At 46.9% G+C, this 20,624-nt stretch overlaps 1 protein-coding gene across 1 annotated transcript in view; it reads right to left on the bottom strand.

Annotated features, from left to right (window-relative positions):
- The window catches only part of Aldh1a3 (aldehyde dehydrogenase 1 family member A3), a 36,015-nt gene that overhangs the window by 10,766 nt on the left and 4,625 nt on the right, over positions 1 to 20,624 (bottom strand). The window contains exons 2-9 of the mRNA XM_027920659.2: positions 20,219 to 20,323; positions 17,625 to 17,765; positions 12,890 to 13,019; positions 12,503 to 12,564; positions 11,481 to 11,609; positions 9,778 to 9,891; positions 7,143 to 7,245; positions 4,541 to 4,725 (exon numbers count right to left, since the gene is read on the bottom strand). Coding sequence (XP_027776460.1) covers positions 4,541 to 4,725; positions 7,143 to 7,245; positions 9,778 to 9,891; positions 11,481 to 11,609; positions 12,503 to 12,564; positions 12,890 to 13,019; positions 17,625 to 17,765; positions 20,219 to 20,323 — 969 coding nt within the window. The remainder of the gene's footprint in view (positions 1 to 4,540; positions 4,726 to 7,142; positions 7,246 to 9,777; positions 9,892 to 11,480; positions 11,610 to 12,502; positions 12,565 to 12,889; positions 13,020 to 17,624; positions 17,766 to 20,218; positions 20,324 to 20,624) is intronic.

The following is a 20,624-nucleotide window of genomic DNA, read 5'->3' as shown; positions in this document are numbered from 1 at the left end:
CCTTTGTTGTTTAGATGGAATTCACATCTAATGGGTATCATGTATTTAACCAGGCAATCCTGCTCCCTGCTCACTTAACACCATGGATCAAGGGAACTGTTCTGAAATTCTCCTTTCATGGTGAGGAGACATGAGCAGGAAAGCTGATGGCCCTACCCAGCAACTCTGGAAGCAGAGTAGAGTGAACTTCAAGGTGGAGCAGAGGGGCTGCTCCTTGGTGGGTGTGGAACCAGCTCTTCAGAAAGGCTCCACCTTTTCTACACATACATTTTTTAATTTAAATATCTTTTCTTTTTTATTGGTTCTTTTCAGTTAAACATAACATTAGATTCATTTTTATATAATTATAAAAGCGAATATAATTTGTTCTAATTCAGTCCCTGGTACATCCCCTTTTCCTCCCCACCTCCCTTCCCTGGTTCCATTCCCTCTCCTTTACTGATCTTTCTGCTGTTTACTTTTAGTTTTTTTTTTTGTTGTTGTTGTAGTTAGTGTCTTGTGGATGTACACAATGGTGAGATTCACTGTGGTATGTTCATTTCTGTACATAGTAAAGTTAGGTCAGATTCATTCCTTTCCTATGTACAAATATGAATTTGCCATCTTTTGCTATCTTGTCTAGAGGTCTCCTTGGCTGGAATGTGCCCTGTACTATAACCTAATACCCGATTTGTGGACATGTTACTGTCTGTGAAAATGGTCCCCCTATGGGGAACAGCTCAACTGTAAAAGTGCTCTTCATATTCCCCTCCACTGGCTTTCTTCCTGAAATCCATGGGATCCCTATTCTCCATCATGACTCTGTTGACAGTGCCCTTCCTTGTGGACCAGGGGAGACAGAGCTTTAATAGGTTTACGGTAGCTGAGATTTTTAGCTAGGAGAGCTGGTTTCAGTCTAACGATGTTAAATAGAGAAATAAGTAAACCCAATGGTGCATCTCGGTGACTATCTCCGAGGAGCAGGCTGGCTTTCTTAGAAGGGGAGGGTGTAAAACGTGTATGCCATTTGACTGAAAGACTCATGAAATATGGATCCAGTTTTAAAATACTGAATCTGATCCATACCTCATACCTTATATCAGGAAAATTCCAAATAGATCAAAGATGTAACCATAACCAATGAAAACATACAAGTTTTTCAGTTCTCTCCTGTGGGAGACTGTCCTTGCAAACTCGGAGTGTTGATGGCCTATGACTTGAGATACACAAGCCAAAGGAGAAAAGATTCATAAATTTGAGTACGAAAGAACAAAGGAAGGGAGAAGAGGAAGCAAAATCATAAGCAAAGTAAAAGGACTTTGAAAAAACACTGACAAGTCCTAAAGAAAACGAATCTCTCTAGTGTATCTATGAGGAGGTCTTAGAAGTGATAAGAAAATGACCAATATACGGGAGAAAAATATGTAAAGCATTTTCACATTGGATAGAAAAGGAAACACAAATGGCTTTTAAGTATATGACAAAATGTTTTCCCTTACTATTTGAGAGTAGAATGTACATTAAAACTAAATAAGGGCTGGGGTTGTGGGTCAGTGGTAGAGCGTTTGCCTAGCACATGAGAGGCACTGGTTTAATCCTCAGCACCATGTAAAAATAAATAAATAAGTAAGTAAAATAAGGCATTATGTCCATCTACAACTAAAACTTTAAAAAACTAAATAATAATCCATTTTTAACTCTCAGGTGGGCAAGAATCCATATTCTGTTGGTAGTGTTGGGGAAAAAAGCTTATACAATGTGAGTATGCACAAAAATTGGTTTAATGTGCTGTGGAATGTAATTCAACAATTACAAATGTGTTCTCACTTAGCAACACTACTTTGGGGAATGGATTTCCTTGTGCCTGTATAAAATCACACTGAGGCATTGTGTGTGGCTGCACACACCCACATGTTCATGGGAATGTTATTTAAATTTCAGTGGCTTCATATAGCAGAATTTTACGTGCACGTATAAAAGAACAAAGCAGGTGCCCGTTGACAGATATAGAAAGACCTTCAAATTTCTTGCTAAGATACAACACAGTGCCAAATGGTAGAGCTATCATGGTGTATTTTGCATAAAAATGAGGGAGGAAATCAGAATACATGTCCATATTTGCTTGTATACACATAAAGAAATTCTCCAGGTATACACCAAAAATTAAGAACATGGGATACCCATAGTGAGGAAGAGCAAGAACCAGGGGTGTTAAGTGGGGAGGGTAGGAAAGAGCACTTTCACTACAGACCTTTTCACAAATCTAGGGCTTAGACCACATGCGTGTATTCCCACTTGAGAAAATGATGAGAACACTACAATGGATCCAGTAATAGCTCAACTTCTCTCTGTGTGAACCAAATCTTGGCTTAAAAGTTCCAGGTGCTGCTGTCTCCCTCCACCTCCCTGGGGACCAACAGGACTCACTTAAGGGGCTTCATCAGACCACAGATTCTCACTGGCTGCTGACCATGTTCCGCCCGGAAGACCCTGTCTGTCTTGCAGGCAGCACTGAATCCCAGTGAAAACCCTACACATCTGAACACTCTCCCTGGTGAGTCCATATGGACACACTGTTTAAATCTAATAATCATCCCATGAAACATCAGCTGGTGCCTTACAGTACAGGAAGAAGGACCTGCCAGGAAGTGAGATGACGGGGCAGGGCACATCACCAGAAACATGGAAATACAGCCCTCAGAGGACTGGCCCAAGGCTCAGCTCTACTCTCTCTCTGCCTGGGAGGATGCCTCTGGATCCTGCCCTGGCCAGGTGGCCTGCGTACTGTTTATGCGCCTGGTTGCTCAGTTGCCAAATAAACCTGAATGAGTTTGGAGTGCTCCAGCAAGCGGCTCTCCAGCAGTGGACACTGATCTAGGTCAGCTAGCTCTTTTACAGGCATGAGGCAGACAGGACTATTTAGACAGCTGTAAGTCCTCTCAGAATAAAATCTTATTACCGTGGATGAAAAAGCACTTGGGGAGAAAAAAAAAAAAAAACCAACAACATCCTAAAATAATAAGCTGAGGTTAGATGGCTTAAGTGAGCTTTCAAAAGGACTTTGAACAGCAGCATGAAAGCACAGATGAAATCAACACCCACCGCCCTTGCATCCACGCCCTGGGAAGAGCTTGGTATATCTGGCTTCACGAGTCAGGACTGGAGCCTTGGAAAAAAACTAACAAACAATGACAGGGTAAAAAAGGGTCCTTAGTCTGGGGGTCAGCTCACATATTTCCCACTGTTTCTGGATTACCTCAAAAAATCACAGTGGATTTGATAATGACTTTGTGGTAATGTTTGCATTGAGAGCTGAAATCCAACCAAGGCCATAGACTGCCCCATATTGCTGACTGCGAAGTCTGTGGCTGCTGCTGGGGACGAGGGATGTTGGCCATGAGTGGAGCTGCTTCTCCACCATAGCATGAGGTACAGAGCAGCAAACTCATGAGCTGGAGCCAGGGGAGGGTGGGCACTAAGGCCATAAAACCACCCCTTGTTCCTATTTCCCCAGTTAGACTCTCCCCACAGGATAGATAATAAGACTTGAAGTCACACATAGACATTCATGCCACCTAGATTGGAGGACTGTCATTTCATATTTCTTCCTTTTAAATATATATGGAAAAACACCCTACCTCTCACTGAATAGCTCCTAGGTGTCATGAAATTCTTGTAATATTTATCTGTTACTCCCATTTCCCAGATAAGGAAACTGAGGGGTGGAAGGATCATATGACTTTCACAAGGCCACAGAGACAAATCTGAGCTCAGATCCACAACTTCTTGTGTAAACACGGGGTGCTGATGCAGTGGGTGAGCAGTGAGCTTTCAGGATAGATACCAGCGGGTAAGTCACAGACACGGGATTTGAAACGTCAGGGCTAGAGCAAGGATTTGGCTAAAAGCAGTAAGTTGCTGCCGAGCTCCATTTCAATAATACATGGGATGGTCAGGCTGTCCTCTTTTAAATATTTATCCATCTGCTTCACTTCATAATTAGTAAGAAAGCGATACAGGATGTGCCCTTTTAAAGAGGTTATTAAATCTCATGGTTACCGTCATTTTCATCCTGTCCTTGGCTTTCCAAACCAAGCCTCCAGAGACTTGTTCCTACTGCTCGGAATGCATCCCCATCCCCAGAGCCCTCTCTATCCGGGATTCTTTGGTTTCTGATGGTCATCTTGTGCTACAGCACATGTGAGCTCGAGGGCCTCCAGCCAAGACTGCTGGCTCCTCTGTTGCCCTGGCTGCTCTGTGCTGCAGGGAGACCACGCTTGGCCTGACGCTCTGGTCTGGCTTAGGAGAAGGACAGTACACTGAGAGGACTGGATGCTGCAGGCAGATGGCCTTTTGCCCTGGGAACTTCTCCTTCCTCCGGAGGCCCTGTGTCTCTGTGTGTCCACCCCCATGTCATAGCCCTGCTGAAACCCGATGGGATCATATAGTTGATGGGCTTCTACACAAAAGCCTGTAGTGTGTGGGGACTGTGTAGGGCCACACGTCTGTTCTGTTCAGTCCCCAGAGGAGCACCACATACGCAGACACTTCAGCGGATTACCTGGGGCCCCTGCTCGGTTTTGGCATCGAAAGGGTCTCCCACGGGCCGTTTCTTGGCGTACTCCACGCTCCGCCGGACAAACTCCGAGTAGACCTGCTCCTCCACGAACACCCTGGAGGCAGCTGTGCAGCACTGGCCTTGGTTGAAGAACACTCCCTGATGGGCACACTCCACTGCCAAGTCCACTGGAGGGGGCGGGCGGGCAAGGCAAGAGGAAGCGATTAAGTTGTTAAAGAGGCCTGGCGACAGCTGCAACTCTAATTGCCCACACAAGAAAACAGGCCCCAGGATGGCTGCAATTCAGAAATTAATTTTGTTCTCAGCATTTCCCAGAGAGGATGGGAAAAAAGGATTTTCAGGTCTGGGGTTAAGTAAGTCCCCTGCCTGCAGGACCTCTCAGGACCTCAAATATGTTAATGGGCACAGAGAGGTGTAGCACCTTCCATGCCCCTTGCCCATGGAACTTTCTTCAGCCCTTTTTCTGAAAGACTAACTAATGTTCCATGGAAAAAAACTCGGGCAAGTTTTGATGTGGGCCAATTGTAGGAATTTTTAAAGGACTCAAACTTTTCCACCTTGAGTGAAAGAAGGGTCTTGTAAGTAACCTGATGCCATCTATGACTCAGAAGTTTAAAAAAGGCAGGGCTTTAACCTCAGGCCTGGATCTGAATCGTAGAGCCAGTGCTGAATTAGTTGCTAAAGCCTAGCTAGAAGGCTATACAGACAGATTTGGGGGGGACATGCTTGCTGGGTGAAGATGACAGTCAGATGTCATTTACATTTACAAATTTACAGAAGGGCTATTAGTGCTCAATGGTTGGCTGGTTTTCCAGCATCTCATACTACTGCTTGCTTAAGAAATGAAGCTTCCCTTTACACTGGGCAAAGGCACAGGGTCCCAGGAGGCATTGGAAGGTGATTCATTCCAAGTCCATCCGAACAGCTCTGAGGGATTCTGCCCTTGGACTTGAGAAGGAGGCCATTGCCATTGGCGGGTTTGCCTGTAAACTGTGGTGGTAGCAGGACAGCGCATCATAAAGCTGTTGACCCTCCCTGCAACCACCACCCCTGCAGCTGGGCTGGGTGCCAATTTACACAAACCCTCCCCCAAGACAACTAATTCATTCCTGCACCCTGACAGGAGCTGGGGGTGAGGGCTGAAGTGTCAGGGAAGGGTGGTGTGTTACCCCTGATATTATGTCAGGATTTAATTTCATGGACTGGCACTGCCCAGATTAGGAATAGGAGATGGCTCCATAGTGTGGGCTTTCTTTCTTTCTTTTTTGATCCTTATAAAACCAACTCCCAAACAGAATGTGTCCTGTGACTTTTTGGTTATGGTTGTGACTTTTGTGCCACAAAAGAACAAGAAGGAGAGCTGGAGTGCAGATGAGGACCCCAGACACAGTGGCCCAAGAATGCAAAACAGGAGTCCTGACTCTTTTGGATGAGAGTTTAGAATTCCAAATATGAGCTGCAATAGGGCAACACCCAACAGCTCCATGTGGCTCTAGAGACCATGAGCAATACTAATGATGCCTCCACAAGGGAGCACCAACCCAGGCAAGAAATGGGCAGTCCATCTGGTGCTTGTTTCCTTACCCTGCTTCTCTCCCACTGAAAACCAGCTTCAGGAAAAGGAACTGGTATCAGTCATTCACACCATAGCAAGAAATTGTGCCAGGACCATTTTTTAGCCCCTCAGGGATATTTGCCATTCCAGCCTTATCTGTGTGTGGAATGGAAGGTTTTATTCTTTATGACAGGAATTTCTGGCAGTAGTGAACACACAGGGGAGGCCATTCTTTAAGGCAAAGGTCCTCAAGGTATTGGGAAGTCATACTTTTTGATAGTTGACCCTGTAGGTAAATGAAGGCCCAGTATAGTCCTTTCTATCCTCTTCTAGACATGGCAGCCAAGAATAGCATATATTTTAATATTATGTCATGCAACTCTAGCAAGATTCCAGCCACTCCCTAACTGCTGTGCAGGTGGCTTTCCCAGGGAAGAGACAGTACCCAGACAGACCATGGGCTTTTTTTTTTTTTTTTTTTTAAGAGTCAGTTGCCACCATCTTTCTCTGATTTATCAATCAGGCAGGAGACAAAGAAGGAAGATACAACTCTTCAGAGAGCCTGGGAACACTGCAGGAGATTCTGACTCAAGGGTAGAATAACAGCTGCTGAGAGTGAAGAACACCTGTCTCCCCACTTTCCCTCATTCTCTTGCCCCTTTTCCACCCTACAGGGAGTCTGGGTTGGGGGGAAACTAGGCCTGTCTGCTCCTCAGGGCCCCAACTGCAGCCTGGCAGAGTCAGGAACATGAACTTAATCGTGAGGGGCAGCGTCAGGCAGCTCCTCCAGCTTCTGCCCTGGCCATGTCTTTCTCCAATGTAGCTTTCTATCAGCAATAGAGCAGACGGTGTGATCTCTATCTGCCTGGTCATGGCTGGCAGGCAGCAGGCTGGCCCAAGGCGGGAAATACCCCCACTGACTGTGACCATGTCTCTCTCAGCTGGTCCTGAATGCAGGCCAGGAAGTGGGGCAGGATTTACAGATGTTTGAAGTTCCAGAATAAAAGCCCAGAAGGGACAGAGACTCACAGTCAGCATCAGCACACACGATACAGGGGTTCTTGCCCCCAAGCTCCAATGTCACCCTCTTCAGATTGCTCCGGGAGGCGGCTTCTTTAACCAGCTTTCCAACCTTCAGGACAAAAAACAAGCCAGATTAAACCTTGGACATAACTTAATGTAGCTGAAATGTACATGCTAGCCAGTGTCGTGGACCAGCCTGGCAGGCAGCACTGCAGGGCCAGGGCACTTGCCTCTCGGTGGGGCCCTAGGCCTTGATGGAGCTCCTGTGGCCTCGGCCAGCATCTCCCCTTAGACTGATCTGACAACCTGGAGCCACTCCACTCATAGGTGTGGATGGGAATCTCTGGATGGCCCTGAGATTCGCCCACGGGCATAGCCATCTACTTGCCTTCCCAGAACCTGCCCCTCTGGACCCGGCAGTCTGGCCCAGTGCATCTGAAAAGGGCTCAAGATACTGAGATATTGAGGGGCGACTCCTCCACCTCTCAGTAGTAGTGGTAGTAATAGCTGAAATTCCGACAGCCCAGTAGGGAAGGCGTGGCTCTTTGGTATAATTTGAAGGACGTTTTGAGAATTAGGACTGAAGCTAGTAGTGGGCAGGTGGGCAGAGAATTGAGGCATGATGAAGAAACAGGAGAAGAATCCATCAGACAGCAAACAGTAACACTCAGCCTCCCTCCCGTGTCCAGTGGGGTCTCTCCCATGGCCCAACGCCTGCCTGCCCTGGAGTGGAGGGTTATCCAGCATGCCTCCATGACTTAATTTGAGAAATAAGTAAAGCAAGACACTAAGGATGTTAGAGCCGGAAAGACGCTTAGAGACCAAAGCTGATGCTGAGGCCCAAGAGCTGGACAGCTAGCAAAGGCAGGGCTGAGGCTTTTCTCCCAAAGCCGGGGGAGGAACACATTTTAAAAACCAGCAAGCTCGGACTGGGCATGTAGCTCATGGTAGAGGGCTTGTGGAGTAAGGCTTTGGGCTTCTTCCCCAGCACTATGAAAATAAAATAAAATAGACTACAATAAAATCTTCAAGCTCATGGGTGATGGCCCAGATGAGGTCTGGAATCCATAATGACAATACTAGTCTCCAAGGGAAGTACAAAAGCAAAACCAGCCTGTCCCAGGATGGCAATTTACAGCGAGGTGGGGTGGGGTGTTGAGGGCAGCGGGGCTGCAGGGGCAGTTTAAAAGCACCTGGTTTTGGAGGTGCCCTCCGGCTGAGCAATCCCTGGGACCACAGAGGCCATTTGCTTGGCCTTGGCTTTTGAGTGAAGCAGGCACCTCCCAGCTGGACTTATGGTTACCCAGAGAAGGCACAGGACGTCTGCATAGAGGCGTGGGAGGGGCGGGGACAACTTTGCTGCTGGGTGAGAAGGCAGGGGAGCCCCTGGAGGGCAGGAGCCACGGCTCTGTCCTGATGATTGGACCAGCTATTCAGTTCAGTGTCCTGAGCACCCACTGCCCGTCGTGGCTGTAGGTTAGAGCCCAATTTAATTCTGACTACACTCTTACATGATGCCCACCGTGGCTGTCAAAGCAGAGGACACCAGCACCCTCCTTTAGGGTTCTAGAAGAGGGGGCAGGTTCCTTATTGGATTAAATTAGAATGGAGGTAGGAGTGTTTGTGACATGGGAAGCACTTATTCATTTCTTTTTTAAGTACAGAAGATTATTCTCATTAAAAAAATTCCAAATACAGATGCATATAAATTAAAGGGGACATCTGTGTCTTTTCTCATTTCACATTCCAGGATCTGCCCCAGAGATGGCCATTGTCATTTCTTGGGAATCCTCCCAGATGGTTTCCATTTCCATACACACATAGGTTTACTAATGGGATCATGTTGTAGTTAATTTCCTACAGTTCAGTTTTTCGTATCTCCTAATAGGTCATGGACAGTTGCTCTTGTTATAATGACCGTATGACATTTTAAGAGCAGATGTATTTGTGAAATATGTCCTTGAAGGTTATGAGCACATCTCTCCAAAGCACAGTGATTTCCTTAACGTGGAGTCTCTGAATCAAAAGTTTTCACTTTGAAATTTTTTAATCAATACTGCTAAATCTTACCTTCCACTTTAGGGACAGTATTGATTAGTGTCTGTTTTCCTATATTCTCAACAACACCACTTCAGTTTTTACCAAATGGACAGACAAAAGAAGAGTGTGAATTTCATTTGAACATGCATTTCTCTGATCACCAATTAACTAGGTTAAATTATTAGGCACTCAGTATTTCTCTGTGTTGCCCATTTTCCCATCATTCTTTTTTTTCCTTTTCATTGATTTATAGGAATACTTCACATATGAAGGATACAAACCCTTGGGGATCTGCATACTTTACAATGGGCTTTCTCCCAGTTTGTTAGTTATCCCTTCATTATGTTATTGTGTGTGACATGGATGTCTTACATTTTTAATTCATCTTCTCTTTCAATCTTTTATTCTAAGGCTTCTGAGTTCTATTAAATATTTATTCAGATTGGAAACTAGACTAGTGACTTTTTTAACTGATTGTTATGAACTAAAACATTATCAAATTTAGAAGCAAAAAATATTATATTTGAATTCTTAAAGGAAATAATTGCAGGTCTCAAGTAATATAGCTGCTGCCACTTGTGCCAGCAGTGAGGAGGGGTACCTCTGTGGAGCCAGTGAAGGCTATCTTGTTGATCTGAGGGTGAGAAGAAATTGCTGCTCCCACTGTGGGCCCAAATCCTGGCACGATGTTCACCACACCTGGAGGGAACCCAACCTGGGAAGAAAGCGAGATGGCATCAGAGGAAGAGAGCAGACCAGTGTCAGTCACAGATGATGCATGGGTGGGGAAAGCTGTGACCGTGTGATGTTCCCACGCAGAGCAGCATCCCCATAGCAAGCCTGGGTCCGGGTCACACACACACCAGGACCTGGACAAGGTCAGCTCCTGGGAGCTGACCTGGATTTCTCAACCCCTGCTGCCAGCCCAGGGAGCAGGCAGGGCTCCTCCAAGAGGGAGGGCTCATGAGCAAATAAATGCACAATGATGCCACAAGGTGGCACTGGCCCCCTTGTAGAAAAGTACCATTCAGTGTGTATGTGTGCATGCAATAGTGTGTGTGTGTGTGTGTGTGTGGCATGTGTGAGTACACATGTGCATGTGTATGTCAGTGTGTAGGAGTGTGAACATGTGTATATGTGTGTGCACGTGCATTGAGGGGACGAGAGGCACTTTGTCACAAACTCCCAGGCTCAGAGGCACCTGAAAAACATACAAAAACAGAAGGATGCAAAACATCCTTCCCAAGCAACGCTGTTCACATTTAAATTAATGTTGCAAATAGAACAAGAGATCACTCCCTCCATGTCCTTTGCTTATTCAGCCTGGCTCACACAGGAGCTGGCAGGGGCTGCCACTGCTTTCACACTCACGCCCTGTTTTTGCACATTCAAGGGCTCCTCATAACCAAGAACACTCTATACTGAACAAGATAGAGGATGCTACTCCCGACTTGTCCCATGCCTTACTGAAAACATATGATTTTAAAAAGTGAAAAGTTTGGGACACAGTGCTCAAATCTCTACTTTCCCATTTTTTCAGTCGTTATTTTAGAATCCATAAGTGCGGTCAATGTCATGCTCAGGACCTACATCACTGGCCAAAAGAAAGGGAAAGAGGGATTTATTATCCATTGATCCAACCTTGATCACAGGAATACAGGACATGCATCCCAGTCCCATGGATCCAGCAGAAAAGTGAAAGGAAAGGACCTCTTCTCCCACCCCTCTTTTCTTCCTGTTTCTTTTTCTAAGTCTTTGCTATATATACAAGTTGATGATGGAATGAATAAAATAGGTTGCCAGATGGGTCTGGGAGACAGTGTCCCTGTGGGGAAGATGGTTACCGGCAGAGAAGAGGGCACTGATGGGGAGGCCCCTGGAGCAGACTGGATTGGCTGTGCTACTTCAGCTAGCATGGATAGGGTCATTCCTCCAAGAGAGAAGAGGACCATTTTACACCCCACAACTCCACAGCCCAAAGAACCCCCTGGATATTTGGCTCCCTCTCGGGTGACCTTCCTGCAAATCCTCTAGACAAAAACATTGAGTTTTAAACCATAGGTTTGAGCCCGCAATAAAAGTGGCATGCTCTCACTGGGACCACTGGGAGGGATGGCATTTCTTCCAGCTCAGTGACCACAAGCAGGAGAAAGAAAGCGCAGCTGCCAAGCCAAACACAGGGAACTGCTCGTTTCCCACTCCATCTTGAGCTGGCTGCCACTGTCACGTCCTGTGACAGGGAGCGGTTCCTAGGAGTGGGAATGCGATCAAGAACACATACTATTTTCTTTTTGGATGTCTTACCTCTTTGATTAGAGAGCCGAGATAGAGGGCGGTGAGGGGGGTCTGCTCGGCCGGCTTCAGGACCACAGTGTTCCCACAGCAGAGAGCGGGCGCCAGTTTCCACACCAGCATCAGCAGAGGGAAGTTCCACTGGGACAGAGCACAGGGAAGGCCTTGGGGGCCCAGGTCCATCCCGCCCCCACCCAGGTGCCCAACGATGCCTCTGGGGAGGACACCACTTGCTTTTCACCATTTAGGTTTTGGGTTGATGGGTGACACAGGAGATGCCATGGTCAGAGCTACATGGTTACCCAGTGCTTCCTAAACTGTACCTGTGAGGTCCCGATGGCTAGGTAGCCCAGGAGGAGTGAATTCAGCTGGATCTATTTGACATTCCCCTCCAAAATGTTTGCTGCGGGGGCGACATCCTCCCTGCCTCCTGAGCACTTTTTCAATCCTCAATTCACTCTGCTGACTGCCTCCCTATCCCCCAGCCCGATTGCCACATTGGGCACCTGGGCTTCCCAAACAGATGGGCAGCATCATTGCATGCTTGGGGGCACCTACCAGCATTGGCACAGCCCAATGGAAGCCCCAGCCCCTCAGCAGCCAAGGCTGCTAGAGCAGGCCTCTGCCACCTGACACAGGTACTCATCTCCACTTGACCTCTGGTTCCCACCTGCTCTTTTTTTCCAAGCAGCCCCACTTTGTCCAGGCCAATCCTGTTTGGAACCCCTTTTTCCTGTTGAACTTGTCTTTTTTAAGGCCCAGCTAAAAACCACCTCCTAGGGATACTGGTCATTCCTAACCACTGGCTGGAATCTACCATGCCTTCTGCCAACACCTAAAGCTGGCCTCTTGAGAGAGAAATGGGGTCTAACCTATCTCAAGAGCCCTTGCCTTGGAGTACCAGGCCACCAAACACAGGCACAATCAGTACTGGCACAACGCACAAAACACACACCAGAAGTTGGCTCCAAAGGACACAGAGAAGCTGGGTGGGGTCTATATAAGGGTCTATCAAGAAAAGCTGTCAGACTTACTGGCGTGATGGCCCCACACACACCGATGGGCTCATGCCTGGTGAAGCACACAACATTGTCATCTGGAAGAAAGGTGACCCAGTGGGCAAGAGTACTCTCACTTCATCAAGGTTAAGCATTTCAAGCAGTAAGACAGGAAGGAAACCCGGAAGCCCACGAGGGTGCCAGCTCCAAGCCTTGTCTGTTATACAAGGAGTGATTGGAACTTAACTTCAAAAATGAAGTATGTTCCTTATGAGAGGAATCAGCACAGCACCATTTTGCAGGGGTGAGGGGTGGATGAGAAAATGACTTGGAGGGGCTCTGAAAGGGCCACCTGGGGGAAGGAAAAGACAGAGCCCCAAAGAGACTCCCCCATGAGGCCAGAGTCTGTCCTGCTTGACTCACCTGTGGGGATGGTCCTGCCCTGGATTTTGTCTGCCCACCCTGCAAAATATCTGAAGGTCTTAATACAGCCCTCCAGGTCAATGAAAAAGGCGTGAAGGAATGGCTTCCCTGTGTCCATCGTCTCCAGGGTCTGCAATAACAAGATGACATCCATTGTAGAGGCAGCTTTCTTTTATCTGTCAGGTTGGTAAAGATGGAGGAGAAGACACAGTTCCAGGACATCGATCTATGGACCTCAGTCCCCCGTGTCACTTCAGAAAGCATGACAATAAATCGAAATTGACCTAAGACCAGCCGGGGCTGCTTTTATTGCCAAATGCCTAAGGCTGGGGGCTCAGCTAGGGCCTTGGGCACATGCTGCCCTTGAAGGTTCACCAGAAGCCTCATTAAAGGTCCTCCATGCCATTTGGTCTTCATCTAGACCACAGGGACCTCAGCCCTCTGATCTGGACACGTGAGCTTGGACACGACACGTGCTTTCCAAGGAAGCTCTGGGACATTTGGTAGTGAGAAAGTGGCTTCCTCTAACAAAAGAGAAGGGGAAGGCATGAGTTTTCCCCCTCTCAGCAGGGCTGGCCAGTATGGCTCTGGAAAGGGTGATGAGGCCCAGAAGGCTGCACCACCAGTACAAAGATGCTATGCGTCCTAACTTCACTGGTGCAGCCGGAAGCAGAGCCGGGAGGGAGCAGCTCGTGGACTGCGGAGGGAGGTGGTTACGCAGGGCGAGCGAGCGTGCAGCAGCTCAATGCAGGGATTCTTTTCTATTTCCAGCCTGGGGTAAAGAGAACCCCTTTGTTTCTTAGACAAGCAACCCCAGTGGAGTCCAGCACTGAAACTGCCAGTCATCTGTCTCTGCAGGAAGTGGCCACCCTGACACATAGCCCAGGGCTGGATTCCTGCGGAAGCATCAATGGAGTGAGATGATGATGTAAAAAGGAAGGCAGGCAGGCAGGAAGGAAGGCCTCTGCTCCTATGCAGGGCTTTGACCCTAATGCACGGGCATGGGTCCCATCCCAAGTGCGGCATCTCCATTCCCACTTAAAGGTGCGGATGGTGAAGCTGACAGAGACCAATGACTCAACCATGGGCACCCACACAACCAGCACTGAACTTGGGGTGTCCACCAGCACAATGACTACCATTTGGGTGGCTGCCCGGGGGACATTTGATCTTGGAAGACTTGAGAAGCTTGGGTCTCCTCTATAATACCTTTGCTTCAGGGATGAGCCAACTCCCCTCTAAATTGGGGGTTACCCTGATTAATGCTAGCTGAGAGGCCTTGAGTAAGACCTGAATCTCTCCCTGCCTCCGTTTCCTCACCTGTAAATTAAGAATAACAACAGTGTCTCCTTTCTAGGTTGGTGAGAGTGAGGAGACAGGTACCTAGACTACTGTGTGTGCCTTGCAAGTAGTCCAAAGGAGACCCATGACTATGATTTTCCCTTTAGGTACTATGCAGGTGCTTGGTGACTCTTGCCTGGGGGCTGGAGAAGACAGGGCTGTGAGGGTCCAGGGTGTGTGTCCCATCCCTAGCAGGCGCCACTCAGGCCAGTGTGACATCCAGTAAACTCTTCCTTTGGCTCCTATTGATTCACATTCCAAGGTGGAACTTTTAATTTCCCAGGAAAAACTTAGCAATTGAAAATAATACCAAAAAGGTCTCTAGGACACAGCTACTCCAGACAGAATCTGCCTGTTGATGGAACCAGGAGTTTATTCTTGACTCTTTTCTGGAATAAGACAAGGGAGAAGACTTTAACTTTGTGGGTAAATTTGCAGCGTAACTGTTAACTGCCTCTGATCCTGGCTTTCCACCTTTTGCTGGGTGACCTTGGACAAGTTACTCTCTTTGGTCCTCAGTTTTCTCATCTCTTAAATGGGATAATAAATACTGAGGTCAAGGACTTACAAGCCAGCTACATGGAGAGCATTCAGTAAGTATTGGGTGTTTTTTTTTTATCATTAGCCTCATCATGAACTTTCTGGAGTGATAATATGAATTTTCCAGGTTAGTTTTATGGAATCTGTCCAAGAAAATTTCAGGTCACAATAGGTTCAGACAGAAAATTCTTAAAAAACAAAAAAAAATTCCCAGGTGAAGGAGTGGACAGGAACCTGAGAAACCAAGTGCTAGCTACTGAATGGAACAGTTGCCTCTTAAGCTACTTAACAAAAGAGAAGGGGAAGGCATCCGTTCCTCCCTCTCAGCAGGGCTGGCCAGTGTGGCCCTGGAAACAGCATCTGAGCCCAGAAGGCTGCACCACCAGTACAAGGAGGCTATGCTTCTTTATGGTGGTGGCTCAACCAAAGGAAACCACGGCTACTCCTAAGTTTATTCACATTTTTGGAAAAAGAAAAGTGCCTTCTGAATAATTAAGACATAGCAACCATGAGATACTGAAGAAGGACAGGAACGTGTGGCAGGTGGGAACTGCCCTGCATAGCCTGCATATCCAGGCTTTTAAGCAACAGAACCCAGAAATGGCACACAGGTCGACAGGGAGAAGCTGCAAGAGAGCCCCTGTTTGGATGCTGCCAAAAGGGGCACCCAAAGAGCCAGAGCCTGTGCCTGGGGTGCTTCTGCAAGGGAGAAAAAGTCAGGGGCCACTGGATTCCCCCACATCTGTTTCCAAACATTGACCACAATAAACACCCAGCTCTGTCAAACCACTAAGCCTGCAAGAGAATAAGAAGGAGCGAAGCACTTTCTACTTGGGAACGCAGGAAACCATATCAAGGTGGAGAGTGAGGAGCCCGCCTGTGATGTGGCTGGAGTTTCAAAAACCATATTTGCCTGTAATTCCCTTGTCCCTTTCATGTCGTGGCAAAGAGCTGGATCTTATTTCTTGTGGACAGCGAGGTTCTGATGGCAGGGGAGATTTGCTGGGCGGCGCCCGGAGTTCCTCCAACGCTCCTCAGCTGCTATCAAAACACAGCCACGCTGGGACAATGGGGCGGATGAAGAGGAAGGTGGCCTTGCAGCGCTGCTGCTCCCAGGATGATGCTGACACTGAGGACAGGGTGGGGAGGGGTGCCCAGGGCACATCCTCTCCAGCCTGCTCTGAGTCCACACGACATTGCAGACCGATGAGCTCATGCAGGGTGAAAACAGAAATGTTTTTGAAAAAGCCAGTTTGGCAGCTTGAGAGTCGAGGCTGGCTTTCGGAGCAGGAAGAAACCAGAGGCTCTGTGGAGAGAAGAGCTCGCTCGATTGCTGGGGAGGAAGCTATCCTCACCCGGATTCAGATTCAGCCAACAAACCACTGGCCACTGGGAGGAAAGGAGGGAGGGAGGGAGGGAGGGAGGGAGGGAAGGAAGGAAGGAAGGGGGAAGGAAAGGGGCTCTGGTTTCTCCGCAGAGGTGCCCTCAGGGAAATGCACCCAAGAGTTCCTCTGCCTCCAACAAACATACTCAGGGACAAAAGCAACTCTATGTCCTGGCTGACACCAGCACTTAAACAGGTGCTTCTTGTTCTCAACATCAGAAAAGCTGTTTTGTTTTTTTTTTCCCAAATCAAAGGCCCCAAAGAAAATTCCTCTCCTACAAACTGAGCCTCAAGGTTTAGAACAAGTTTTAAAAACAGGAGTCTGAGCATACAAAGGATGGATGTGTAGGTTGCAAGCCGGTGGCCCTGAAGTGTCCTCTTATCACCCACCTCAACACAAACAAAGTTCTGAGGATCCTGTTAAAGAACACATTTACAACATATGAAGGCCTTCCCAGCCCCGTCTCATGGGGCATTCCAACCTCATGGGCTGGGCAGCAGATGTCCCCATTTTACAGCCGAGGAACTAAGGTATCTAAAAATTAGTGGCCAGTGGGCATGTACCTGGGTCTTCACATAGCAATATTACAACCACTAATATTATAACTGTTATAACCACAGAACTATCATGTAGTTAGTGCTTGCTAAATGCCATGAACTCTGTTAAGGATTTTAAATGGGAACATTCTTACAATGCTTAGAAATCATTATTAGTGAAATTTCACATGAAGAAATAAATCTCAGAGATGTTAAGAAACTTGTCCAAGGTCACATAGCTACTAAGTGGCAGCGCTAAGATTTAAGCCCAGATCTTTCATTCTCTGAGGTTTCCTATAACCAGGCTATCCTGCCTTGACCACCACTCCACACAGGCTCACCCCTGCTCAATTCAGGAGTAATACAGAAATGATTTTAGTTTATTTTTTCTATAAGTGATTTAATAAGTATAAGAGCCCTGCCCCACAACCAGCACATTAAATCTGTAGTTTCATGCATATTATTACAGCAACCACCTCCCATATCCATGGAGGACATATTTTAAGTCCCTTCGATACCTGAAACTGCAGAGAGTAATAACCCCATAATACTATGTTTTTCATATACACACACATGCCTATGATTCAGATGTAGTTTATAAGTCAGACACAATGAGAGATTAACAATAATAACTAAAAGTAAAATAGAACAATTATAACAATACACTATAGTAGTTATTTAAATCTTATAAATTGCTTCTTTTTCTGGAATTTTCCACTTAATATTTTTGAGCCAGGATTGACCCTGGGTGAGTGAAGTCATGTAAAGGGAAACCTTAGAGAAGGGGGGACTACTGTATTCAGGATGAGGTTAGATTGAAGTTTAAAGGAAGTCAATGTGAAAAAGAAAAAATATTGAGTACATAAACATGTAGGTGGGACCAGGATACCACCCAGTCACGGTCCCTACGTGAAATTCCCCAAGTCTACTCACGGCTAGGATGGCGCGGTCCCTCTCCATCAGGTCAGCCAGCTGGTGCAGCAGCCGGCCACGACTCAGGGCATCCAGGCGGCGCCACGGGGAGCCCCTCTGGAAGGCGGCTTGTGCGGCCTCCACGGCCTTGTCCACATCAGGCTGAGTGGCCAAAATGACAGAGTGTCATTTTTGATGCATCTACAGTTTGGGACCACTCTGCTGTCAGTGACAGAGAACAGCAGCGTGGAGCCACTGTAGCACCGAGGAGGGTCCAGCACAGAAGCTAAACTTAAGTCACCCAAATGTAGGAGTGGGGGTGGGACTGCACCAAGGATCTGTCTCCAAAGTTTGCATGGATGTGAGGGAGTGGGGGGGTGCTCTTCTCTTTTTCCTTTGTATCTTAAGTCTTTTACAAAATTTCTACCACGGCCAAGTATTAACCTCCTTTCTGATTCAAAGAGCATTTTAATAAAGTCACCAACCTTGACTCTTTTTCTTGGTGACTCAACTATGAAAAGATTTTCCACTGTGGCCCAAGAGGGCTGATGGTGGGGGGTGGATTTATGCTTCTGTAGATTGAAGAGCTGATCACATTTCAAGAGTCCGCAGTCATCTGAAGTCAGGCAGCGGCTGTGACAGCCATGAAGGCCTTCTTCTGATTTCAGCCTCATTGTACCCCATGGGTACAGAATTGTTGCATCATTTTATGGACAAGGAGCTCTCTTTTGTACACTGAGAATAATTACAAAGGAACTATTTTTTGTTGCGGTGGTGGTGGTGGGAGGGGCTGGGGATTGAACCTGGAGTCTTTTGAGCACTAGGCAAGGGCTCTGCCATGGAGCCACACCTCCAGCCCTGAATCGCCTTAAAACGAAAAAAAGCCAGAGTTATCTAGAAGAGCATCACCTAGCCTCATTTTCAGGAAAATGGGCCTCAAGGTTCTGTTTGCTGATGGCTAATGATCCACCCTGAAGGTCGCTCTGAGTCCCTACCCCTGGGGAGGTGCATCACGCAGTGAACTCAGGACATTAGTCAGGAGGGGACTGCACCAAGGATTGGGACTGTCTCCAAAGTTTGCATGGGGGTGAGCAAAAGCTTTGGCATGGGAGATACTGGGTCACTGGATTCCTTGTTTTGGGCTCTGGGGTGGAGGCCAGGACCTCTCCATCTGCAGGGAATGGGTGGGGGCAAGAGTCTCAGTTTCTTCCCTGATGCCCATGTGGGACACTTGGGAATCATCAAGTGGGAATCCCATTTAATATCATGCCCTCCCTTCCAGGGCTCCTGTGCTACTTTCTTAGAAAACAGAGCTTAGGATAAGAAGTCACATGGAGGGGTGTCCATGTGGGTGAACCACTGTGCATTGCATGTGTATCACAAGACTTTCCCTGGTGGGAGAAAATCCAAGCCTACCTCACCTACACAACCATTACCTGACCATTTCAACATCACTAATACACTCATTAAGAATATCTATTCAGCCAGGTGTAGTGGTTTAGGAGGCTGAGGCAGGAGGTTCTTGAGTTCAAAGCCACCCTCAGTTTAGCAACTTAGTGAGACCCTGCCTCTAAATAAAATAAAATATAGGGCTGGGAATGTGGCTCAGTGGTTAAGTACCCATTGGTTCAATCCCTAGTACCAAAAAAAATGTATCTAAGCTGGGCATGATGGTGCCTACCTCTAATGCCAGTGCCAGCTACTCCAGAGGCTAGGTCAGGAGGATCATAAGTTCCAGGCTAGCCTTAGTAATTTAGCAACGCTGTGTCTCACAATAAAAAACAAAAAAGGGATGGGGATATAGCTCAGTGATACATGGCCTTGGGTTCAATACCCAAGGGTGGGGGGAGAAGAAGAAGAAGAAGAATATAGGCAAAAGGATTGGTTGAACCCAGGAATTCAGGATCAGCCTGGTTGATATAGTGAGACCCCCATCTCAAAAAAAAAAAAAGAGTGTCTGTTCAGTATTCTAGTGGTTGAAGAGGGGGTCATGTTTCCCTTTTTTCTGTACAAGACCTTTAATCTTTCAGGTCAAAATACACTTTATGGCCTTGAAATATTCGTTAGCTTCTATAGGATAAAATAGACCCTGTCTAGCCAACAGGGTTACATAGACTTCAGCTTTACACAATCATGGAAGTTTCTAGTACAAAAGAAATCTGATGGTTACATGATATTATTACTACCTCCACATAACTTGGATTGTAACTCTTTTTTCCTGCAAGTGTATTTTTTTTTTTAAGTGTCTCCTGCCAGAATGCTGCGTTTGGTGAAACACCCCAGCCGGAAATGCTTTCTGGAAAGAGTCTTTAATGACTCCAGGTTCAAATAATTGATAAAAACCTTTCCTTTAGCCACGTGATGAGGATAGCTGAGGTCATCCTCATAGATGGGGAAACATCTATCAAAGGAGAGTGACTCTTTGCAAAGACCGTCTGTAATTGATCCCATTCAAGAACATGTGTCTGAGTTGCACATACCAACGGGCCAGTGCGATTACCCAGGCCCTATCCCCAGGGTGGGCCCAATCTGTCTTACAGCTAAACCACACTGCTTCCTTATCCTTCATTTATCTATAATTGAATTACTGGGGATTGGGGGTGGGGGGGACCTACCTTATCTCCTTCTTCTACTTCACATATTTTCTCTAGAGTTGAAGGGTTATATGTGGCAAATTTTTTTCCACTCTTGGATTCGTGCCAGTCATTGTTGATAAATATCTAACCAGGAAAGGAAGTGTAACGAATTAGGTTTAAATCAAAATCATATAATTTCAACATGCTAAGGACCTTAGGTAACGTCTTATCCACCCTCTCTCCCACCTCCCCCTGGATGTGTTACAGATGAGACCTGGAGAAGACAGAACATCCTGTCACATGACCAAGTCACCAACTTGGAGCAAACTCAGAATTAGAACCCAAGTTGTCAAAGTAGAACTAAAATTGATTGGAGTTTTTCTCAATTATTTTTTTTTAACAATAACCTGGATTCACAAAGGAAAAAGCTGGGTTAAATTGTTAA

The sequence above is a fragment of the Marmota flaviventris genome, chromosome 2 (assembly GCF_047511675.1).
Source record: "Marmota flaviventris isolate mMarFla1 chromosome 2, mMarFla1.hap1, whole genome shotgun sequence".
In the NCBI taxonomy this organism is placed as follows: domain Eukaryota; kingdom Metazoa; phylum Chordata; class Mammalia; order Rodentia; family Sciuridae; genus Marmota; species Marmota flaviventris.
The sequence above is the reverse complement of the archived record's forward strand: the minus strand, read 5'-3'. Positions and strand labels throughout refer to the sequence as shown.